The sequence below is a fragment of the Heliconius melpomene genome, chromosome 16 (genome assembly GCF_056956725.1).
Source record: "Heliconius melpomene rosina isolate 202511_hmr_F chromosome 16, ASM5695672v1, whole genome shotgun sequence".
NCBI classification, from domain to species: domain Eukaryota; kingdom Metazoa; phylum Arthropoda; class Insecta; order Lepidoptera; family Nymphalidae; genus Heliconius; species Heliconius melpomene.
The window spans coordinates 7,752,121-7,777,196 of NC_140404.1; the positions used below are offsets into that span (position 1 = coordinate 7,752,121).

The 25,076-nt window shown below is 30.4% G+C and overlaps 5 protein-coding genes across 8 annotated transcripts in view; 4 read left to right on the forward strand and 1 right to left on the reverse strand.

Annotated features, from left to right (window-relative positions):
- Positions 1-14,936, forward strand: part of LOC146530893 (uncharacterized) — a 47,195-nt gene extending 32,259 nt beyond the window's left edge. Inside the window, exons 7-10 of the mRNA XM_085199587.1 lie at positions 5,875-6,104; positions 6,934-7,058; positions 8,227-10,441; positions 12,637-14,936. Coding sequence (XP_085055713.1) covers positions 5,875-6,104; positions 6,934-7,058; positions 8,227-10,441; positions 12,637-12,735 — 2,669 coding nt within the window. The 3' untranslated portion in view covers positions 12,736-14,936. The remainder of the gene's footprint in view (positions 1-5,874; positions 6,105-6,933; positions 7,059-8,226; positions 10,442-12,636) is intronic.
- On the reverse strand, positions 55-25,076 carry Sbat (LSMD1 domain-containing protein Sbat). Of its 3 annotated transcripts, none has more exons than XM_085199593.1 (4): positions 24,873-25,076; positions 24,505-24,637; positions 23,921-24,091; positions 55-230 (listed from the first exon to the last, which is right to left on the reverse strand). In XM_085199593.1, exons 1-3 carry the CDS (start codon positions 24,909-24,911, stop codon positions 23,946-23,948), a joined length of 318 nt encoding a protein of 105 aa, XP_085055719.1. In that variant the 5' UTR covers positions 24,912-25,076; the 3' UTR covers positions 55-230; positions 23,921-23,945. The 3 variants fall into 3 exon arrangements, with proteins under 3 accessions (XP_085055719.1, XP_085055718.1, XP_085055717.1); XM_085199592.1 differs by lacking the exon at positions 55-230 and adding an exon at positions 20,565-20,872; XM_085199591.1 differs by lacking the exon at positions 55-230 and having other exon boundaries at positions 23,857-24,091.
- Positions 15,043-16,416, forward strand: LOC146530895 (methylenetetrahydrofolate reductase (NADPH)). Its single transcript, XM_085199590.1, has 2 exons — positions 15,043-15,814; positions 15,906-16,416. The coding sequence occupies exons 1-2, from the start codon at positions 15,496-15,498 to the stop codon at positions 16,385-16,387; spliced, it is 801 nt and encodes a 266-aa protein (XP_085055716.1). The 5' UTR covers positions 15,043-15,495; the 3' UTR covers positions 16,388-16,416.
- LOC146530896 (uncharacterized) lies at positions 16,720-23,863 on the forward strand. 2 transcript variants are annotated; one of them, XM_085199585.1, is made up of 7 exons: positions 16,720-16,853; positions 17,497-17,575; positions 18,162-20,342; positions 20,660-20,801; positions 21,147-21,334; positions 22,001-22,239; positions 22,338-23,863. In XM_085199585.1, exons 2-7 carry the CDS (start codon positions 17,504-17,506, stop codon positions 23,848-23,850), a joined length of 4,335 nt encoding a protein of 1,444 aa, XP_085055711.1. In that variant the 5' UTR covers positions 16,720-16,853; positions 17,497-17,503; the 3' UTR covers positions 23,851-23,863. The 2 variants fall into 2 exon arrangements, with proteins under 2 accessions (XP_085055711.1, XP_085055712.1); XM_085199586.1 differs by lacking the exon at positions 16,720-16,853 and adding an exon at positions 17,301-17,418.
- LOC146530897 (cytochrome c oxidase assembly factor 6 homolog) lies at positions 17,029-17,350 on the forward strand. The gene has a single exon (XM_085199594.1). The coding sequence runs from the start codon at positions 17,029-17,031 to the stop codon at positions 17,275-17,277; it is 249 nt and encodes an 82-aa protein (XP_085055720.1). The 3' UTR covers positions 17,278-17,350.

Below are 25,076 nucleotides of genomic sequence, written 5' to 3' on the forward strand. Positions count from 1 at the left end.
TTATGTTCTTGCAAAACATTAACAATTTATCCTATTACTTCATGGTAAAAATATTTCAAAACAAAATAGAATATAACATTACGTATGTTTCGTTTTGAAGCTCTGGCTGTATAGTATTTTATTTAGAAGCATTTGTCTGTATATTTACCGTAATAGTCCCAAGAGTCGTGGCCTTGCTCGACTAACTTTCAAGGCACCGAGTCTAAAAGAGGATCTTATAGGATACGTGCCTGGAACAGAGATACGTGAATTGCATATATTAGAAATTCTTTATTCATATGAAAGTACTGTATAATATTTTATAGTATATCTAAATGTATGTGCATGTATTTAACTAGTACAGACTGGTTTAGATAGAATCTTTATAAAAAAAACGTGGAGAAGCTTAAATTCTTTGCGAGACGTGATAGGTTTGTGTTACAATAATCTTGATATGTCAGTGATAATACTCTAAACATAAGTTCTTCCTAAGCCTTATCATGTTTGCTGAAACGACAAATAAGATATCCTATTTCACTATACTTTACGTAGAATCTATTCATCTGGTATATTCTTGTAATGAAATTCATTTAATAATAGTCAAGTTTATGTCAAATGCAGGATTATTAAGAGCACATCACTATAGGGTGGAGAGAGAGAGAGAGAGAGAATTTCCATACGGACATATATATATATCATTAAAATTATATAAAACAAATTTCGATAAATAAAAAAAGAATAGTATTATATCAATTGAGAACAATAAGCATGTTACTCTAATGTTTTACTGTATTTCGTCGTTTAAATAATTTCCATAAAATCAAATTTTGTCTAATACATTTTTTAATCTCTTCATAACATAGAATGTAGCTTCTTCTGATTTTATTTATGAAGTCGAAAACTTTAAATATTTCACACCTCCTAACAAAGCTACCTGAGTTTCACACGTAAGGTAATTTCTGCATAATTCATGGCTCTGTAAGAGTGTTTCGCATCTTGGAAAATTTCGCTGCAAATTAGGGAATTTCGGAGTTCTTGAAACTAATATAGTATAAAATACTTAATTTACTAATAAATTTCTTAAGATATAGCAAAAACTATAAACAATTAACATAAGAATGAGAAATCGATAGGCATTCTCTATTAATGGTCAGCGAAGCAATTAACACGCAATGCCTACTACAAAGTATAACTATAATAACAGGGTATTTGCTTAAGATAAAACATTAGACGAAGGTGTTACGGTGTTGCGGCGTTGTGGTCCGCCATTCAACACGAAATGTCTCACCACTAGGTTTCTTCTGTGCGGGATACAGTGTTAAGCTAAACAAATAGAAAAAAGGGAAACATAAAATAACTTTATGTTGATTAATTTGATTATGTTGATTTAAAAGATGTTGCTTTCAAAACCAGGTTAATTATTATATTTACATATTTATATAACTTCAATTGATTACTATAGCATTTGTAAACAATTAGTTTGTTATTAACTCATATAGCGAACGGGAAAACACTATTTGTATGTAGAATTCAATTTATATAAGTAATATTTTAACTTGTTATTGAGTAATGTGGAAAAAGTATGTTTTATTTATAAACTTACTTCATATAATAATTATTTCTTTGTATAGATAATTCTCATTAATTCTATAATATTTATTGTGTAATTAAAACACAACACAGACATAGGTCGTAGCGCAGGGGTAGAAGCGTGTAACTGTAAACGCGAAAGGTTATGGGTTCGATTCGATGATATATTTAATATTTTCTTTGCTTGCTCCAAAATTCCGTAAAAATGGAGAATGGAGTGTCTTAACACTAAATTCCCTGTATAGAATACGCTAAAGCTAAAAAAACTTTATAACTTTTCATAATATCGCTAACAACTATACGTTTAATTAGAAATTAGTGCTTGCAATCTTTGTAAGCATATCTAATCTATTTTAAAGATTAAAGTGCCAAAAGTATTAAATATATTTTAGTATCAGAATGATCTAAAAACGAGACATTTGCGTCACACATTCTTTATTATAATATAAAGAATTTTCTGTAATAGAAACAGATGATGTTTCTTTCATATATAAATGATAATTAAGTAAATCTTTTTTTTATGTACCTTATAAATACTTATATTAATTGTAATATCAATTTTATATTCAAACTAAGCAAGACTACGCCCGCGCTTACTACACAATTATTATTATTTTTTTTAAATCTATACATTTGATAGCTAAAATTTCAGCCAATTTAATAAAATATTTATTTTGTAGTAATATTACCTCATACCATTCTTTTTATATTGATATAACTTTTTACTTAAGAACTGATTGAAATAGTAGGAACACTAAATATTAAAAAAGAGTTGGGAAAATTACATTTTAATCGGTTAAGCCCTTTGTTTATGAGATTAGCGCGATCAAACAAACAGATAAAATTAAATCATTGTTTTGAACTCTTACATTTATAAATGCACCCAATAGTCAATATCGTTACGTTACCACAGATATCGAATACGTTTCTAAAGCTAAATTTGTTAAAGAATCATTCAAGATTTTAATTTAAGAAAATCTATTTGTGAAGGAAATTATAGATATATAAGAAGATTCGAAGTGCGTCACATACGACGTGTTTACATTATATGTTTTATGGTAAGCGATTATCTTCTGGCATCGGGCGAGGACGGGCGAGGACGGGCGAGGACGGGTGACGGGCGGTGACGGCGCGGTAGTAAACATGCACCAAGTTCATGGGACACGGCTACCCGCGCCCACCGACTTTCCACGCTTCTATTAAACAACCCCCGCACTTTTCCAACGATTGCGTCAATAGTAGGATAGAGCACGCGATATTTGCGTCTGAGCGTCTATTAATAGCATCGCCTGGCGAAAATTTTAAGAGTCATCGATTTTATTTTAGAAGAAACGAAATCTATCTATACTAATATAATAAAGCGGAAGAGTTTGTTTGTTTGTTTGTTTGTTTGTTTATTTGTTTGAACGCTAAGATCTCTGGATCTACTGGTCCGATTTACTATGTTTTTGTTTTGTATGAAAGCTGCATTCTTCAGAAGTGCTATAGGCTATATAATATTACATTACACATATATACTAATAAATTATAATACTTTCTAATTTGACATGCAATTTATTCTGCCATGTTAATAACAACCGTCGTTGCTAAGCACCGGTTTGCAAAGTTTCTTTGTTGTTTTAAGAAAACGTCACCCAAAATGAACTTATATTTTGATATTCATCGTTATAAAAATAAATATATTATATAATATTTAATAAATATTCTTATAGTTCAAGCAGGCGTAGCCGCGTCCGGGTCCAGTAGTAAGTAAATAAAATAGTATTAAATAAATGTTTGGTTCACGCGTGTTTTGTTTTCGCGCAGTGCACGACGGACGCGTTGTCTATTTCCAATAACTGTATGACGGCTTTGGAATACTTATTTATAATCAAATTCGTCACTTCAATGGATTTGGAGCTAAGTAAAGAGCGATCGTTTCGGATGATATATTTATATAAGATTATTTTTGGTACATATTATTATTTTATTTGGGGATTTATTTATTCGTCGACGAGCGTCATTTCTCATCCTCATCCTCTTTCAGCATGTGAAAGCCATTACCAATATTTTAGTCGGAATGACGCATTTGAATGTTTTCATAAAATGAGACAAATATTAAATGTTTTTTCCACAAATACACGTGGTTGTTGCTTACGACGCTAGAGAATGTTTTGAAATAGTCATGCAATATTGAAAAGTTGAAGAAAATTTCAAAGATAATTTTCACTTTTTTTCTCTCTCAGTTACACACTGTATCTCTCATGTAGCAGGGTAGGCAAAGGGAGCCTAGCGTTAAAAATTCCGTTCCTCACTTTTCGCCGAATTCTACAGGCTGTTGATTGACAGAACTCAAGATTTAATTTCCTCGAGCGGGAATCTATCTCACAACCACCTCTACCTCTGCACCACGACTAGTCTCTCTTTTCTTCTGTAATCTTATTTTAATATACTTAATACTACACTAGACGTTAAAGGTAGAAATGACGAGAATATTTTATGCAATTATGTACTCAACGTAGTAGGTTGAGCGTTTCACAAATATTTGTATTATCTATATCTTGACGTTTTTAATGATATTTTATCTATTGTAATGTAAACGTAAATCCCACAGAACACAAATCTTGTAATAGGTATAAAGTGTTTGACAGTTTAATAGCGACTTATCAATTTAAGTTAAGGTTTTTGTTGTTAGCCTCTATTTCTGCCTATAGCGTTAGCCTTTATATCGTAGTTAGAGATATATTTTAAATTATTTTCGCAAATAAAAAAAAATGGAGATGCAGAGAAAGAAAATGTAGATTTTATTTTCTTTTATTAAATTTTTTTAACTTTACGGTCTAGACAAGAAGATATTAGCAAGAGGAAGGCAATTGTCTACTCTTATCTTCCGCATGTATAATAACTACCATCGCGTGTATTAGATGACATTAATTAGACACGTCCCAATTACTCTAAACAGCATCTTTGATGCGAGTTTGTCACAGTTTTACGGTCAAATTGTTATTTAAAATTTACTACTGCAGTTAGCAGTAATTTCTTAAGGTAACTATTCTTAAGGTAACCCTAAAATTTAAAAAATCTTTTTCTTTTCGTTTCGTTTATTCTCTTAAATTATTATAATAGATACTCGTATACATATACTCGTATTTGCCTACTAATTTTATAAATAAAAAAAAATGTTTGGGTGAACGCGTTAATCTCAGGAATACTGGTACGAATCGGGAACTTGTTTATTATGTTGGATAGTTTATTTATCGAGTACGAAGGTGAAGTCACAGGAAAAATCTAATATAAATATAAAATAAAACATAAAGAACTGAACAGAATCTAATGCTATATTACTTCCTAGTCTTCTTATATTTGATATATTTGCGTACTATAATATGATTCACATACATTTTCCCCTTTTTTAACACTACGCCAGCAACGTCGATTTCCTATTAGCTATTAGCGTATAATTTATAAGCGCGAGTCTCTTACGCAAATTGTACATATATGATATATGTTAGTATGAATTTTGCAAGTCAATGTTAATATTTGGCTTAAACATTACACTGAAAATGGCAATCGTAAATTGCAAAAATTGTAGCGTATATTAAATTTTTTTGTCAGCCAAATATCTTGCCAACTACATTTACTACATTTTTACATGGACCAGAGTTTTTTTAAAGTAATATACGGGTAAATGGTTAATTTCGATATATATGTAGATATATTATCTGTGAATTATTAGACCATGAATATTAAGATGCCTAGTTTTAAAGATTTAATGAATTAGATTTCGAAAGCCTTGTGGACATTAGGCATTTACGTAATATGTTACGTTATTTTTGTATTATTATTTTTAATTTTTTCAATTTTAGAAAGGAAAATTAAATTTAATTTAATTGTATTTGAACTTTATATAAAATTTGGCAAAAGTGACGTTTGAATAATATAAGCCTAATATGATTTCAGTGTAAACGCGAGCCATTTTCATGGTTCGACGGCTCTGATACAATGCCAAGGCGTCATTTCCGTCATAGCGTCCCCTGACCTTTTCAATGGGGTTAAATCTACCTTTGTATGACGTCAGTAGAGTTTCGTTTTTGTTTGTAAATTGCTGGAGCGTGATGTTAAAATTAGTTTAATCTAGTTCTAACTAAATCTAACTGTAACTATAACATATATTTACCTAGATTGTTATTACTATTTTATTATACATTTATGTTATTTCAAGTTATATTTTTAGATAGGTATTATTATTTTATTAAGATTTATTATTTATTAAATGAAATAATTACTAAACCCTTAACTGATAACGTATTTTTATGATTATTTCAGATTGTGAATCTTTAATCCGCAAAATGCTTGTTCTGGAACCGATGAAAAGGTATACCATAGATCAAATAAAGAAACATCGGTGGATGTCAGTGGAGCCCTACACAGCGCCTACAATCACTGCCGATCCTATGCGGAGTCCTGCGCATGTGACCCACCATACTCAAGAACCGAACGAGCAAGTCCTCAGACTGATGCAAAGTTTAGGAATAGATCCTGTTAAAACTAAAGAAGTGAGTGCGTTTTCGATTATCAGGGCAGTGGTGTTATTTTTTTTTTGAAATATTTATTCTTTAATGTGCACTTATTACACTTTATATTTGTAAATACAAAAAAGCAAGACCCCTAAAACCCCTAAAGCAGGTACTATTTTGATATTATATTACCTATTTCTCATATCTTATCATGGTGTATGGTAACATTATGACTTAGCTTCTTTCAATTCAGATTTGAATTCACAACAATCGTTGACGTCCTTTATCTAATATATTATGACGTACGACATTTTAAGATACATAAAGTAGAGTCCAATCTCGACTAGTATTGACAAAATAGAATAGAATCGTTCAAACAGTTATGAGCTGTGCGTTGTCTGTTAGTCAATCAATTAGCAACTTCGTTTGCGCAGACGTGGAATTTTAAAACATGAATGTTTTTAGTATCACGCTTACTCTACATGAGAAGGATACATCTCCACACGCATTGGAGGCAGAGGGAACCTTGGGAACCTAGTGTTAAAACACTGGTGTTTTCCACTTTACGCTTAATTCACGAGGCGTTATGTTTTGAGTGGCGAAATTCAACGCTTCGCTTTGCCTCGTCACCAGAACGAGGAAATGAAAATATTAAATATTTTAGTCGTCTGAGAAAGGATCCAACCTACAACCGTAACTTTTACAGTCACACGATTACCCCCATGACCCCCATGACGGCCATGACGGCCATGACGGCCACGAAGGTCTCTACAACAAAACACCCAAAACTCAAAAGTAGAACTATAGCTAAATGTAGTAGTAGTAGCCAAGCTCCGTCGGGAGTGTGACACACTGTGTTTCATCACAGAGTCTTCGCTCGAACAGTTACGACCACCACGCGGCCATCTACCTGCTGCTGCTGGAGCGGCTGCGCGCGCGCGCCGAGACGCGCCGGCCCTCGCGCAGGGAACACGATAGGCGGGAACATAACAGGTCAGTTGGAGTTCTAGTTTTCTTTTCAGCTTCGTGCTTTATCTTGCTTATAGGAGGGTAGCCGGTAGGTAGAGAAGTGTGAAGACATAACGTTCACCACGCTACGATAGAGTTCGAGATATATTGAGTGATAGAACTCAACATCGCATTTTGTTTTACCTGAACGGGGAATTAAGAAAAAATAATTTCCACGAGTAGGCATCGAACTCACGATCATCGCTCTAATAATCGGAAATGATACGTAAAATTGTCATATTTCATAAATTACATTAAGATATTGCCAAGACATATTCTTATAGTATCTAATACTTTGAAAATTTAAATTAACTTAAATATACTTATTAGTTTTAATGGGTAGATTGTAATTTCTTAAAGCATTTTATTGCTTATCTTGCTCAGTTAGGACTTTATTACATAAATAGGCCAAACCGACCTACAAAAATCTAGTCTAGTCTAATCTAAAAAATAGTTATATAAAATATTTCATTCGTTATTGTTACAATTGATTGTCATATGAAATGAAGACTTTTGTATAAGATAATGTTTGTTCTTACATCACAGTCTTCATACATTTGATGGACTCATTAATTTTTTAAACGGAAATTGCTAAAGTATAAATTTACTGGTCCATTCTCTTTTTACGATCTAATGAGGTACTGTAATTTACTTGGCGAAGGTTAACATAACGTTTGAGTCTTTTAAAAGTATATTAAATTAATTTAAATTCAGAACGTGAACATTAATTAGTAAAATTTAAGAATTTAGTTGATCTTTGAATTTAGTCTTAGTCGATCTTTATGGGCACGCGGTCCATACTTTTTTTAACCTTTTCTTCATTATTAATGACACATGAATATTATTGTCTGATATTAGACTAGAATTAAAAAGTCTCCAATTCCGGCTTGACTCTAGGTTCTCTCCATCAGATGCACAAACCGTAAATTTGAAAATAATAATTACGTAACAGAGTAAACTTAATACCCATAATTACTATTTATATGGTTAATAATAATAGAAATATAAAGGTTCTATAACATTTAATACACTTATATAATCCTAAATATTCTGATATTAAGATCGAGAAAATGAAAGTATTAAATAATTGATCTTTAATTAATTAAAAATTATTAGTTTTAGATTAAATAATGACATTACTAAATAATTCCAGATTGCTTCACACGGGAGAGCGCGATTTCAACAGATCAGTGCCCACTGCCTCCGACTCGTCGTCAGCGGAAACGCAGAGGCTACTCTCCCTCGCCGGCGTCAATATGACCGAACAGAGGCTTCTGCAACGAAGTACTGATTCGGAAACGCACCGGAGCTTTCTAGTCGCTAATATTGATAAACATGATGATTCCAAGCTACTGTCGATGAGGAATGTCGATCAGAGACCCGAGAGGCTCACAACTTATGAACAACAGCAGAACATATTGAAGCAATCGAGTGAGGACTGTCGAAGGTTGCTCCAGCAATCTACCACTGTCGGTCCAGAACCACAAAATAAGACAGATACAAGGCTTTTAACTTCGTCTAGTTTTGATTCGAAATGTGCTATCGAAGGCGGTCGGTCCACTTTGACGACTGAACAAAACGCCATAGCGACTTTTCTTCAAAACTCCGCGTCGGCAACTAATTTTAATGCGGAAACTATTAAGTTACCGAGTTCTACGACGTTTACTATGTGTTCCGAAGCCGCTAAACTTATGAATACTTTACAACAGTCGCCACTGCCCTTGAAGGGCACAGTTAACCTTAGTACTAGTCCGATACCGAGCCAGTTCACCGATACTAAGTTGACCAGCGTTTTGGAACAACCGAAAGCCCTAGAATCTAGTCGGCTAGTCGCGCAAGCACAGCAACAGGAAAGGTTGCAAACAAGTACACCTCCTTTTAAAGAATATATGAATATTCCAAGTTACTCATACTTGCAAAATACTGGTATACAACCGGTTTCCTCCGAAGCAAACTATTCTAACTCGGCTACTGGTGATTTATTTCCTAATACCTTATACAGGCCCGACAGTAAATTTTCCTTAAATAGATATACAACAGGCCAGACGTATAATCAAGTATTACCAACGAGCTCTGAGCCGACAAAATTTCAACAACAATATTCCTCGTCAACCGACGAAGGCTGTGAGACCGATATGGAGGAAACTAACGCGAGTGGGGTTCAAAATCGATTAAGTTCTTACGCGAGTTCTAGTTCCAGTAGCGGAGTGGTCACTTTTTTTAACAATAAAAGCCTCAGCCAAAACTTAAGTTGCGATTCATCACAGAGCAACTTCTCGACTTTCGAAAGCATCGATTACCAGCTTTCCGATTGCTCGAGTGAACTGGCTAGTAGCTTGCCAAGCTGCACGTCTAATGAAGACAAGCTTGCATATGAGAACTCTTCCCTTGTGAATACTAGTCCTATGCATCCTTGTGTGTATATATCCTCGTATAACAATAAAACAGCCGGTACAGGATTTATTGCAAGGCACAATCCTATTAATTATCAATCGGCAAACAAAAACTGCACTCGCGCTATAACACGAAGTCCTGTGGATTTTAGAGAAGGAAGACGAGCGAGCGACGGGCTGGTCGCCCAACAAGTTGCACAATCAAATGACACACAAAAAACCACTCTCGCCTTCAATAGCCAGAGGTTAAACGAAAATTGTAAGGCAAAAGGGGTTTTAGAACTTCACCTAGTTCAAAAGGAAGCGCAGAAGCTCAAAACACAATACCAATCCTCGCTCCCCGCTGAGGAAATGACACAAAGACAGATACAGCACAACCAATTCGCGGCTAACTTTACTCCTCATTACTTAGATTCGAAGAATCCCACTAAAAGGATAAGTTTACCGGAGACGTTTAATTATTCGAGCACGTCGCCACCCATGCCCGCAAGTCCTAAAATTACACTGCAAGATAATTCGGAATTATGTCACTCGTCGTTGTCTCAAGTAAAGCCTCCGCTCCAGCAACAGTTAATGCAGCACAGGCTCTTTCAACAAAAACGACAACTTTTACAAAAACAAATGACTCCACCTAATTTACACGAAATGAGCGCCCTTCACAATTTACAAGTCGGTCTAAGTAGACGCCAAATGTTAAGACAACAAAGCTATAAAATAGCGCAACAACAACAAATTCTACCACCGTTGCCGTTGACCGAATCGGAAAATAGAGATTTGTTGGCATTCCAAGCTATTGTCGAGGATCCTAATCGAGTTAAGTCAAAAGATGATGAAGAATCCAAGTTTTATCAGGGCTCAGTGGATATTATACACAAGGAGAGACTGGGGAATGAGAACTGGTCGAATTTGCCGTCTAGTTTGCAAAGCGCTTGTCAGATATCGGAGATACTATTCCAGCCGCAGACCTGCTACCAGGTATTCCAACAGATCAACTAGTACACGTAGATTTATATTAGTTGAAATTTTGTCAAAAGTTAATTTATGAGAGTCCATCGTAGGTAGTTAATTTATGAGAGTCCATCGTAGGTTAAATTCCCAATCGGGAGAATGAAGTCTCTTAACATTAGGTTCCCTCAGCTCAGTTTTTTGTGTCGATTATTACTCAATAATTTCACTTTTAACGCTTCTAATTCCAAATAACTAAAACATTTCCAAATCAAATTTCAGAATACGGATCGCGAAAAATATACACGTACACGTATTTAGATGCACGAAACACATTCGTACACTATTGGTATTCTAAAATTATATTTGGCAATACATTGGTTATATAGAACGTAAATAGTGAAATTATCGAGTAATAATTGACATAGACACCATTACATTTAGAAATTACTTCAAATGAATTTATTGACTTTTCCCCCTTCCCCGTCTTTGTCACAGCTGGTAAAATTTGTATACTTACTGTGACGTTTGCATTTAGAAATTATTAAATTGACACACATTATAATATTTTGAAAACGAATGTTACGAGATTTAGGACCCCTCCCCATCCAAGACACATCTTTGATTCCCCCTACCGTCCTTAACGTGTGACGTATTATATAGATGACCTCGAAATTCTTGGCCTCTTTTGACAAAATTTTAAGGTTTGATATATTATATGTATGTTTGTGTACTTTACGAAAAGATGTGTTCGGAGCATAATGACTAATGTATAACAAATCATTAGTCAGCAGCTAGGACAATGGTCTCATAGTAGTCATATTTTATTAGTTAGTTTGAATAAAATTTATTCACCAAAGGCATGGAATCTAGAATGCATGACAATAACTAGTGCTTTAAAAATAAAAAAAAAATTAAATAGTCACGTGATCACCATAAAACTGCCGATATGATAATAAAAAAATTATACGCCACACGATATTGTCGATAGTAGTATCTATATATGAACCGTTTTAGATATGTTTACATTTCGATATTAGAATTAGGGTTGCCAGTAGTAACATAATATTATACTATTTTTCAGGTTTGTGTACTATATATTGTATACTATTCAATTATTATATAAAAATAGCAGCACATTTTTAAAATGCTAAACATTTTCTATTGCAACTCTTTCGGCATAGAGAAAGGATATTTACGGTTATATATTAGAAAAATGGGCTTATATCTGTCTAATTAAAATGTGCTTTAATATTATATACATTTATTAACAGTGTATTATATTTTTAGAGCTTATGTTGGCAACCCTAATTAGAATTTTATTCACTATTTACAGAACATATTATACTCAATATACCAGAATGTTATATTCGCTCTTTCATATATAAATTCCGCTGTACATATATAATAAATAAATAAATAAGCTTGCCAAATATTGTATTATATTAATTGTATGAGGTATAATTATGATATAGCATTTTGTATTGTAATGCAAGCGTCTGTAAATGTTCCTACCTTCGTTCATAGCCCAAAGTACATATTTGATTAGTTATAAGTGACTATTTATTATTAATATCGTCAGTCGGTAAATTTCAATGTATAAGTCTGTTTAGAAAATTCTTATTATTTGCTAACTATAATATTACAATGTTTTATGTAAGATGTGATAGCTTTACTTAGTAGCAAGTTTTATTTAAAATACAAGTAAATGTAACATTTATAATAGTTTCTTGTTTTATTTTATCACCTTATTATTTGGCTTTTTTTTTCGTAGATGACACGAATGCATGAGTATTGCAAAGTTAGTGATATAGTAATGTATAATTTAAAGAAAATATTAGTGCAATTAGCATAGATTAATATTAAATATAGCATGAATAGAGGCATGCATTTGAAATTAAAAAAGAATTTAACTTAATTTAAATGTAGCAGGATTTGTACCTGTATTGCTTGGACACTATATAATCACTCTAGCCAACTAAGTTATATATCGAACTTTTGTTATAACTTTTATTGTCATAAGTAAGTTTGATTTTATAAATCTACGGAACGATTAATTCAGAAATAATTAGTTAAAGTATACTTCGTAAATTTTACCTCTATAATAACATAGTGTAAATGTATAGGAATGTCCTTAAAATTTTAATTGCTATTAAAAATTACTTGCGTACATTATTTTATTTACAAAATCTATTCATAGCTTAAAACCTAATTATAAATTTCAGCCCAATTGGCAGGGTCATAGCCTGCCTCCTACAGCCAACATGCTGCCTCTAAGCGAAAGCCCTATACTGGAATTAACTGAACAAATGGAATCTATATAATTTAATTATAAAAAACAAGGATGTTTTTAATTTAACGCAAATTCGATGTCACTAATAATTTTATTCAGGAGATTTTTTTCAGAAATTTGAAAAGATCTGAAAGAAATGAAAGTATAACTTATAATTTCGTTATTTTTAACAGTTATGCTCGTTTCGTTTTCAAGAAATGCTATAACGACATAACATATTAAAATTGAAAGAACCAATTAATTATAAATTAATTTAAAAGGCGTTCATTTTCGATCCATTAGATTTAAATTTGCACATTCCAGGGTTAGGGTAACGGAGCTAGTGTGGATGAATGATGAATTTTCCGAGCAAATGATGCAAGAATGGGTTAGTTACGAGTAGGTAATCCTAAATATGTATTTGTTAATTAAATATTTATAGTGGTAAGCAATGCGACAATATGATGCTAGGTTAAATTGTTAATCCTGATTGAAATATTTTTATTGTAATCTATGAAATTCTAATAGTCATCTGTAAGTCAATTATTGATAAAATGTGAAGAAAACCAAGAGTGTTCTTGTTCTTTTTTATTTTACTGTCGTTTTTAAATGCACTTACAACCAAATGTTTAATGTTGCAATAAAAAAAATAGGCAACATTGAATTTCTAATTTGTAATAATTAACTACATGTGACTATTACGCATAGACGAGTCCCTGTACATAAACTACCTCCTAATAAATAATTTTCGTGAAACAAGACTGAATTCAGTGTCAATTCAGATCAGTGGCAACCCTACCATCCACGGGCTAACTAATAAGTTGGATTTAGTTATTCCATCAAATATTCCGTTATATTTACGATATTGTATCTCGTAGTTGTGTGTATTTCCTTAGACTATAACCATTTTATCCCATTTAGACACTTTAAAACGATTAGACATATCAATTTGTATAGCAATAATAGATTTAATTTGCATTTATACTTGTTTATTTAGCAAAAAAATTGTAGATTGCCATATTGTTTACACGTTTCATATTTACGAAGAGAAATCTTATAATTACTGGAAATAAAAAGTAGTCATTGTAAAGCTGATTGTGAAAGTAATTGCGAGATTTTAATCTTATCAAATTATACGCGTGGAATCAGTTCACAATATCACTTAATGATTTCACATAAGTTATACATAATATATATAGATATAATTCACGATAATATTATAACCATTAAAGGTGTATGAAGCTTTATTGAACAATAACAATAACTTACATACGTAAGAAAAAAAAACATTTTTGGTAGATTTCTAATAACTTATTTAGACGGACGTAGCATAGGTGTTTGGAAGCTTTTACACGATAGTTATATTGCCACTGTATTATATTCCGTCATTATTATAATATAATACCTTCATGTTAAACGCATTTATTTTTAGGTATCTAGATTTGTAGAACATTTTATATAATTTGGTGAGAGCATTGTAGAGGATTGAAGGCATATCACACTCCGCTAGTACCGTTCGATCGTTTAATACGTCCAGCGTAGAGATAGGTAACGTACGTTCTCCAAATCATATTTATATAATTTGGCCTCAGTATTTTGGATGGTGATGGAATTTGGAATATTAAAAAATGTTTTTTTTTATTATTAAAATTTGGCAGTTGAGTGTGATTTTCTGTAGTGAAACAACGTATAAGCTTGGGATTGTTAAATATGGATTTGGTCCGAACTGTCATTTTTGTCAGTTTTCTCGAAAATTTACTTTTATAGAAGAATATCGTTCGCTTTTAAATTTTTATTATACGTAGAGGGTTGATTTTATTGAATGGATATCAACTACCGTAACATAAGGACATGAAAATACAAATACCAGACATAAATGAAGAGTAATAGCAAGAGGCGCAGATATAAAACAAAACACAAAATTAATCATTGTCATCGAATAGCGATAATTTAAATATTTTTCCTATATTCTTATATTTAAGCAAACAAACGTTCTTTTAATTTGGATTTCATTTTAAATATCAGGTACACTGGTTTATTTATTGCCTGTACGGACGATATTTTCTATGGAAGGAAAGAACAGTTGTAATAGCTACACTTGTATATTTAAATTTTCGAAAGTACCTAGTTGCATCCAAATCTGTTTTTAGTGGTTTTTGTTAGTGCCGTTTCGGTTGTGATACTGCCATAAAAGATAATGATTGTTCATAACCTATAGAAAAAATCGAAATACAATACTTCAATACATAATTATGTTCTTTTTTATATTTTTTCCCATATCTCTTACATGAAAATACAAAAAAATGATAACGCCATACGGCAGGTGACGTCTAGGGCAATACTTGTGGGTTTTAAAATGGCACTTCGTGGAGTATAAAATATTACTCATAGTGAAAACCAATATTAAAAAATGAGGTGTGACCCTGAATGGGGGTGACTGTAAACGTGACGACTAAATATCAATAAAATTTTAATGTTTATGGGATTGACGAGGTAATTTGTATTTAACCGACACTTTGGAAAGCCGTATGTAATATCTATACAAAGGTTTCAATCAAATTAATCCCGTCAGAATCCTTTTTAAGCTAGCCGTGAAAGAAATCAGCTTAACCTATTTTCCTTTCACATAATATAACAAAATCTAATTATAAATAAACAACAATGCTAAACAATAACCATTATCTAAGTTTAAATTACAGTGTCGGTCATTGCTATCTATTGAAAGAAATATATTTTTTTATCATTATTATCATGCGAGTTATTTAAAGCCATCGCAAGTCACTTTTTTTGTTGAAAGTGCGTGTTTATAAAAATGGCCGGCAAAGTAACGGATTTAATTAAAAATATCGAACGTTTAACGTATTCATACGAAATAACACCGGGTGTAAATGAATTTGAACTAGATAATTTACAATTTGAGCCTTTATTTTTCTCTATAACTTGGCACTCGCACCAACATCAGTGTAAAAATTTAGAAACACCACCTTTAAGGTTAGCAAATTATTTAAGAATCAAAAAGAAACATGTTTTACTGCATATTACTTGTACCAGTTTGAGAAAAGATTTTCTACATGATCTATTAATGGAACTGAAACAATTAGACATCTGTAACTTATTTATTATAACTGGAGGTTAGTAAAATTTTCGTCACATTTTTTAAAAACTATATAATTGCAACATTAATGAGGCCTTTGTTAACGTTTGTGAGAATATATTTTGCAGAAAACTTCATTCCCAGCGAATCGGACTTTAAGAATAGTACAAAATTAATAGCTTATATACGACATCGTTTTGGAAATTACTTTTGCATTGGTGCAGCTGGATTTCCTGGTGATGATGAAAAATTGTTACTTCTTAAAGAAAAAGTTGATGCAGGAGTTGACTTTTTAATAACGCAGGCATTTTTTGACGACAGTATTTACAAAATATTTACTGAGCAATGTAAAGCTATGAATATTCGCATACCTATCATACCTGGTATTTTTCCGTTTGATTCCGCCAAGGAATTACAGGTAATTTTAAATTTATGTAAAATCCACTTTACATCAGATTTAACTGATTTAATACATTTCACACCAGGAAATGAAATTATTTTAAATTTAATTGAAAATCTTAAAGTTAAAAATGACGTAAAACATTTCCATTTTTTTACTTTGAATAAATTTCAAAGAACAATAAAAATTATTAAACAGATAGATTGTTAATAATACATATGCTATACGTTTAAATTATAACTGAGTAATAAAAATATTCAATTTTAATTACAAATGTGGTTTTATTTCATGATTTCTGTTATTTATATATAAAAGTATTTTGTTAGCCTTCATTTGAGTTCTAGCCTTCATTTCTAGGCTTCATTTGAGTTCCGCCACCCAACACATCCTTTATAGACATATTCACTAATTAAAATCAAGTAAATAAAAATAAATAGGCAATGATTTTAAGTACGTATGAACGTATTATTAAATTTTACTTATACTTGACAGAATAATATTGATAGTACGGATTTGCCTTATTTGAGTATAATTTATCTATACTAAACTGTCAAATCACATATGTCAATTTTCTTCTAAGAAAAAGAAGAGGTTATTTTTTGTTCGATTAAATTGTTCTTTTTATATTAAATTAACTGAATCGCAGTCTTATATAACAATTACTTTTCGGAAAGAAGTAAGTAGGTTTAGCATTCACATAGACTTTACACCGTTAAATAGCATATTATCACGTTTTATGTACAAGTCTCTCGTAACAACTTATCCATAAAATTAATTTGTGTATTAAATTATTAATAGTTAGTGTTGATATTGGTTAAAATTTACGTTTTAGGTGCAAATTAGTCTGAAAGATGTCATTTCCTGATAAACAACAACGAAAGATATGTTGGGATGCTAGAGACAAGTACTGGGAGTGTCTAGACAGTAACAGTATAAAAGAAAGTACTGAAAGATCGAAAGCTTGTGTTGAGTTTAGGAGAATATTTGAAAAATCATGTCCACCTAAATGGGTCACACACTTTGATAGAAAACGAGATTATAATGTATTTAAGGAAAAAATGCAAAAAGAAGGTTTTGAACCAATTAAAGACCGTGATTAATTATTTAAGTAATTAATTTATCATTTATGTTCCATTGTAAATATAGTTTATTTAGTAAAATTGTTTGTTTAAATATTGGCTTTTATTTTACTGTTATCATGAATCTTTGTTTAAAACAAAAACCAATCTGCATGTTTTAAGGTACTTTTACTGTAGTATTTTTTTAAATAATTGTTTTACTTTAATACATTAAATAAATAAAAATATATTTGTCAACAGGATTAGCATGGAACCTTTGGAATCTGTTCTACATATCCTTAATCTGTCCACACATGAAATTACTACAGAAAAAATCCAGGTGCATTTATAACTCTTTACAATAAATCTAATCAATAATGTTGACTCACATTCTATGCGAGTGTCCGGTCTACAGTAATGAGAGGGCCCAACTCGAGATCCGGACCGGGAAAAGAGTAGCAGCCGAAAACTTAAAAACATTGATAAGGGACAAAGAGACCCATGAGGCATTCGTGGGTTTCTGTAAGAGCGTGGGCAGCAAAGTAATAAAAAGGAACAAATAAATTAAAAGTCAGAAAATCTTAAAGCTAAATTCATTATTGGCCTAGTGCCACTTTTTCAAAATTTAAACCAGTTCAATATATATAATTGCAAAATAAAGTCTCTGATTAAGTCAGAGGGACGAGAAGAGAAAAAAAAAAAAAAAAAAATCAATAATGTTATCTTAATATAAAAATATATTTTTAGAAAACAAAAATATTAAATGTAGTAGAACTCATTCACAAGCCTCTTAGTAACTGTCTTCCACTATCCCTTTGGATGGTTTTCACCAGTTTATGTTCAGTTATCCATAAACTTTTATAAACAATTTCTAAAAGAAATGTTTTGAGTTATTTTTATTAAATATATATTTTTTTTATTTACAGGAAGTACTTTCAACAGCAAGGAAAATAAATGTAGCTGACAACTGTGATCACTATATTAACACAGTATTGGATAAAATTTGGTTGCATTTAAAAACACAACTCATTGAATTCGACGATCAGTTGTTAATGTCCATATGTCTTTACTCATTTTTAAACCATTCCAAAAATCAAGAACTTCACTTGAGTGACATCAACAAAGTTATTAAAAATGACATAGGATTAAAAAATAATAATATTGAGAAGGGGCAAACTCTCTATTTATCTGTCTCGTTAAGCTATGGAATGTTTCAATCGTCTTATCTACTACAAAATAAATTGTTGCATAATAAACAAGATGAATCATTGCGCAATGTGTTAGATGCTATATATTCACTAACATCAAAAATGGCTTATGAGTACTCTCAACATACTTTTATTATATTTAAAATTATGTCTTCATTTAAAAAAGTTATAGGAACACCATTCCAAAAAAGTTTATTCAATAGATGTTATCAAATAAAAATGTTGAATTTAATTAATCATAATTGGGAAAACCCCATTACGGGAGTTAGAAGTTTAAATAGAATTTTATTTCAAGCTTTAATATCAGTTTTAGACTCTGATATATATGCAGCAGTTTTATATGAAATAAACAGTTTCTATTGGAATAAGGCAAAGTTTTTAATGCTTGCTGAAATAATTGAACACTATAATGGAAATATTGAAGAAATAATAACAAAATATAACTGGGTGGAAGGTCTTGTTTACAGTTTATTTAAACCTGGACTTGTGTCAGCTGGAACTGACATGTATAATTCCATTTTAAAGAAAATGTCTTCAGAAAAAACTTGGACATTTATATTTTTGTCTAAAATAATGGAAATACTTAGTGGAACATCATTTAAAGCCATTGAAAATTTTAATAATTATTGGTGTTTGAACACTTTAAAGAAGTTTCCTGCTTTAATTAATATTTTTACAAATGAGTTAAATATAATGGATGATTCACAATATAAATTATACAGTATCTTATGCATAATGAAACAAGGCAACAAACTTGGCTTAATTGAAAGAACTTGGAATATCCCTATAAAAGATGATAAGGTTGTTCCGCTTAGCATTGAACATTGTAATACATCAATTAGAATGTTAGCATTCGAAATAATTTGCATTACTCAAGGCAAATATATTCCAACAGAAATTGAGTATCAACAAGTGTTAAATTTTTTGCATAACAATGTCAATTCTGATTGTACAGTATTAAGAATATCTATGATAAGTAGTTTAAATTTCTTTCTAAATAAGCTGCACAAATTATATCTTAATAACATAAAAGCTGAAAATGTGTATGATATAAATAATTTACAGAATTTTTGCGTTAAATTACAACAATTTGTTGTTGATTCTCTAGATTTTGACGGCAACTATCAAAGGAAAACAACAACAATTAAAATAGTTCACACTATTTTAAAATGTTTCAATGAAAGTTCTAAAAAGAAACAGAAGGAGGAAAACAAAAGTATATTAACATTTTTAAGGGAAAACAAATGTTGGAAATTGGACACTAACAAATTCATGTTAAAGCTTATCAGTTTGCTCAAAGATCCTGCAAATGATGTGCAACAAGGTGTACTAGAAGTCTTATCACAAGATTACTTAAAGGAATTAAGTGATACTATAATAATTAATCAATTAATTGAAGAAGGCTTCAAATGTATTAGGAGTAAATATTTTTATGAAATCAGTTGTGGCCATAATATATTTCAGCTTATTATAAATATAATATTTATGCATAATACTAATTGTCAATTTAAAAAGGCGGAGGATATATTTGAGTTTGCTTATGGAGAAGTAACAAACGAATATAACAATCAAAATGGCATCGTACAATCAATTGAAAATGGAAAACAGTTACATTCTTTTTTGAGATTAATATCAATACTTTTTGCGGCATTTATTAAAAAATCATACAAATTTAATATCCATAGAGAAAATATTTTAAAATTGCTTAATATATTAGAACAATTATCTAAACAATTTGTGTGTGAAGATGAATCACAGACAAGTTCAGATTTCTCTAAAATGAATTTAATGGTGGAATCTTTAATAAAATCTTCTGGATTAATGAGTCATACAGAAGATGAAACCAAAATTTCGGGATTACATCAAATAGTTTTGAATTCTTTGTGGCTTAATGTTAAGGTATAAAATATGTGAACTTTACATTTTTAGATCTTTACAATATAGGTGATATTTTTAATGATTCTGATATATTTTTTAGAGGCATTTTAGAGACATTCAGTCCTTCATGGTGTAATTCAACGCCACATTTTGTCTTGTTACCAGAGTGAGAAAATAAAGTAATCTCTGAGTGGGAATCGAACCACGTTTCCTGACAAATGCTAATTCAAATGAAAAACATAATTGAATATAATATAATTTATTATTTTTAATCAAGTATATAGTGAATATTGTATATTATAAATAAAATAAAATAAGATATTTATTGTTTTATGCAGGCATCGTGTGAGTTAGCAGAAATATTGATTCAAAGCTATGAAAATGACACAGAAATCTGTGGAAAATGTTTGGACATTATATGCGATGTTCTAGAAACATCCAGACATAAAGGTGCAATAGAAGCTGCAGGATATACACTTGGTAATATATTTTATATATATTTTTGAACAATAAATTGAGGCCAGTCGTGGCGTAGGGTCGCAAGCGTGTGACTGTAAACGAGACAGGTTATGGTTTTAACATAAATAATATAATATGACTCTCACACAAGTAAATTAAATATTTAATTATTTTATTTCTTTACTCTGGTATCGAGGCAAAGCGCGGTGTAATGTTGACTTCTGCTACTTAACATGGCAGAATTCGGTGGGAAGTGGAGTGTCTTAACACCAGGTTCTGTCTATATACCCTGCATCACGCGTTATATAGCGTGAAGCTAAATAAATTAAAATAGCATCAATTTAAAAATTTTGTATATCATTTCAGGACAAGGAATTTACTATTTAACCTCATTAAATGAATCCGAAACTTCTAAATTGCCATTTACATTGCTTCAAAAGAAGCTAAATGACTTGTTGTTTGAAACATCTAAAATGTCTTCCGTTACAAGAAGAGGTGCTGGTCTCTCAATAATGGTTCATAGAATAGTTAGTAACGATAATAAGAAAGGAAAAGTAAGTGAATAATAATTATCAATTAACATAAAAAATGCTGCCTTCTTTTTTAGCAAAAATTACCTATGTTATTTAAAGTATATGTCTATACTTATAATAAAATCATAACTGATCGGAATGTATCTATTTGATATATTACTCATACTAAAATAATTATTAATTTTCTCTTAAATACCCTTAAAGTAAAGTTTTGCAAGAAAACAGTAATATAAAATTTTTAAATTCGCTAGCGCTGCATTTATATTTATATACAGAGGTGACTAATTATCACATGACTAATTTTGGTTCACAATTTCATGTACATTGCTAATTTCAACATTTACAAAAACAGACAAAGTAATAACTGTGATAATATTTATAATTGATATTTAATGAATTCAGTTATAATTTTTTATAGTCCCATAGAAACAAAAAATCCCATAGAAAAAAACCATATATAGTTTCTATTTTTAGCTGTAAATCATTTAAAAATTAATATCCATTATGTATTATTGTCATTGTAATATGGAAACAAAGCAACTTCCTATTACAAAAACTGATTATATACAATTAAATATATAACAATTAACCTTGTCTCATAATAACAGTATCAGTTTGTATTAAAAAGATAAGTTTTTATATATTTGAGAACAATCAAAATAATGCAATTTTTTAAATATATTGCAGCCACTTTTTCACTATTTTATGAAAACTTTACTGAAGACATGTAATAATACTGAAGATTCTTTAAAAAACGACAGCACTTCAATAATTGATGACGAAAAAGATCTACCAAAGGCCATTTACATACATTTCTTGACAAGAATTGTAACGGATAGCAGTCTAGCATCTGATTGTATGTATTACTCGGCAGAGTTGGCGGCACTTGCATTTGATAATTTAACTGATTCCCATTGGCAAATAAGGTATTTTAAATACTTATTTTCTTAGTTTCTACATTAATATAGAAGAATAAGAAGAAATAGTGTAAATTTAAATAATTGTAAAAAAAATTAAATTTCAGGAATGCATCCCTCCAGCTCTATGGTGCATTGATACCAAAACTGATAGGTCAAAAAAAAGCATCTGGGACAGACGACGAGACCATAGCTACGGTGGCCTGTGACGAATTTAGGACTCATTCGCCAATACTATGGGAATATATTATAATACAAATTCAAAACCAAAATCAAACTGATTTAATCCAGGCTCATTCCAATTTGGTTCCTATATTAAATGTACTATCAAGTATTGCAAGGCGATATAACTTTCTATATGATTTGTCAAACCATGAAAAATGTGATTTAAGCTTATTACCCAGCTTGTTCAATTTGTTAGGGTCTCCAATTTACACTGTACGGCGGTTAACTTCACAGTGTATAACAAATATTTATACATTTAATACTATATATGAAGCTATAATAAATAATGAAAATGCGTCCGAAAATTTTGTACATGGTGTTCTCTTATTACTTTCTAGTTGTAAAATACATTACAAGTCAAATAATGAGCAGTTAAATCAGCTTATTGAAAAGTATAACAAAATTATTGGTAATCATTCTTATATTTGCAAATGGACTTTAGAAAAATTTAATACAAATTTAAAAATAAACTGTGAAGAAATCATTACACTTGATATAATAAAAAATCTCATAATTGAACAAAAAAATTATAGATATGCCCCAGGAGTATCTATGTGGGTAAATGTAAGAATTCAAAGGTATTTAAAAAATATGGAGTGGAATATGTTGCCAGAGGCATTAAAAATACTTAGTGTTTCAGAAGATTTTGAAAACTATTGCAAGATATGTATTTATAGAATTCAAACTAGTACAAAAATATATGAAAAAGAATTAATAGCAATATCAAATGTGTTAATGTCAGATATAATTACAAAATCTTGTATAATATGGGAATTACTATATAACATTTCAATTAAAGTTGTCTTAAGTGGTTTTAAAGAGGACAATTTACTTCATTATATGAATAAACCAACATATAAATTTCGATATATACTTCCATTTGCAGCAAGAATCCTAGCTAAACAAGGAAACAGTAATATTCTAATACAACTTTCAAAATGTATATATTTATTAAGTAATCCAGCATACAATGATGTTGACATGAGATATATAGCTTGTTTGTCCAATAATGAACTTGTGAATAATTTTGCAACTTTAGCAGATAATATAAAAAGCAATATATTAAAAACTGCCATAATTCTTTTACAAGATGAAGATGATGATATACGAAATTTAAATGTAATTGTTTACAAAAAAATCAGTAAAAGTAATAGTCTTAAACATCCTTTTATCTGTTTAAGTGAAATATTAAGAAAAGATTTTTTGAGTATTGTTTTGCAGAACCCTGAACTACACATTCCAAAAATTTGTAAAGAGATACAAAATTTTATAGATTCAATAAGTGTAAGTAAAATTGATGATTACAATCCATTTGCTAATGATTCAAAAAATATATATCTTGAAGTAAATGTTTTAAAACAATCATTGGAAGTGTTAAGTCAAGAATATAAATAAAATATCTTTTTTATCACTCTATTCATTTTTATTTAAAACTTATCCTAGAAAAATTAAAATATTTCATTACCTAATTATATAAAGTGTAATTTACTTTATTCATCGTAGTAATATTTTTGTTGTGGTGTTGTGTCATCAATTTGTATAGATACAATGTGTCGTCCAGGTACCATAACTAGTCCCAATACTCTGGGTTCTTCTGTTTCCCCATCAACAGTCTTTAGATATTCTGAACACGCTCCTGAAATGTTGAAATAGAAAAGCTTGCAAATATTTATAATAAAAAAATAGTTTTATCTTATTACCAAGGAGATAAATTAACTTATTCCCCCTAGTAAGAATGGAAATCACAACTTTTCTACTATTTTCTTTGCTCATAGTTATCATAACAGTCTTCAGAATCACAAAATTGTCAAAAATGACATACAACATTGTATATTAAATCATTGTTTAAGATCAGACAAGCAGCTTATAGTTATTTATAATCTCATTCTTCTAGCTCTGCAGGCTGATAGATAAGTCATAACTTGTACTTGTATATATAGTAATAATATAGTTTCTAGAAGATTAACAAGAACACATTTAACAAATAATAAATTATAAATAAGCATTTAAAACAATCATGATGTATTTTATCATTAAAGGTAAGCTCACCTAATATAACATTTGCGTCACGGTCAGTGCATAGAAAAACTCCAATAAGAACGCGACCATCAGTCATCTCGATCCTGAAGTTTACATTAAGCCATTTTTTTAGTTTACGTTTTCCCTCTAATTCTTCTGTATCCTGAAAGTAACTTGTTTTATAATCGATAATATCATGTCGCGATAATTCTTTATAAATTTTCTATATATGTATCGTTTATTAAGAAGATATAACTTTATTATATTATTAGGTCACTCATAGGCCATAAAATATTTAGTTTGATATTAATCAGAATATATTTTACTTCATCATTTATCGTACTACATGGTAAACAAAGGTGATTCAAGTCGCAATTTAACATGACTTTGTTTTGTACCTGCGTTTCTTCAATTGGTTTTACAGTAGAAGTACTCATTATTACTACAATTTTCAAATGTTATTAATAAGCCCGGCCCTTATTTGTATTAAAGATCACAATACACAATAACTAAAAGCCTTTTTTATATTATACACAGGTGATTTTTGTTTTGACCATTCTAAATTTGACATAAACATAATGACATATTATAGAAATACACAG

Bases quoted from the DNA above. Each gene is read 5' to 3' on its own strand.
- LOC146530896 (XM_085199585.1), top strand. From the start codon at position 17,504: ATGGAACCTTTGGAATCTGTTCTACATATCCTTAATCTGTCCACACAT. The intron at 20,802-21,146 runs GTAATATATTTT...ATATCATTTCAG, and splicing joins AGCTGCAGGATATACACTTG to GACAAGGAATTTACTATTTA. The intron at 22,240-22,337 runs GTATTTTAAATA...ATTAAATTTCAG, and splicing joins GATTCCCATTGGCAAATAAG to GAATGCATCCCTCCAGCTCT.
- LOC146530897 (XM_085199594.1), top strand. From the start codon at position 17,029: ATGTCATTTCCTGATAAACAACAACGAAAGATATGTTGGGATGCTAGA.
- Sbat (XM_085199593.1), bottom strand. From the start codon at position 24,911: ATGAGTACTTCTACTGTAAAACCAATTGAAGAAACGCAG. The intron at 24,638-24,872 runs GTACAAAACAAA...AGTTACTTTCAG, and splicing joins AACCAATTGAAGAAACGCAG to GATACAGAAGAATTAGAGGG. The intron at 24,092-24,504 runs GTGAGCTTACCT...TCAACATTTCAG, and splicing joins TGACGCAAATGTTATATTAG to GAGCGTGTTCAGAATATCTA.
- LOC146530895 (XM_085199590.1), top strand. From the start codon at position 15,496: ATGGCCGGCAAAGTAACGGATTTAATTAAAAATATCGAACGTTTAACG. The intron at 15,815-15,905 runs GTTAGTAAAATT...TATATTTTGCAG, and splicing joins CTTATTTATTATAACTGGAG to AAAACTTCATTCCCAGCGAA.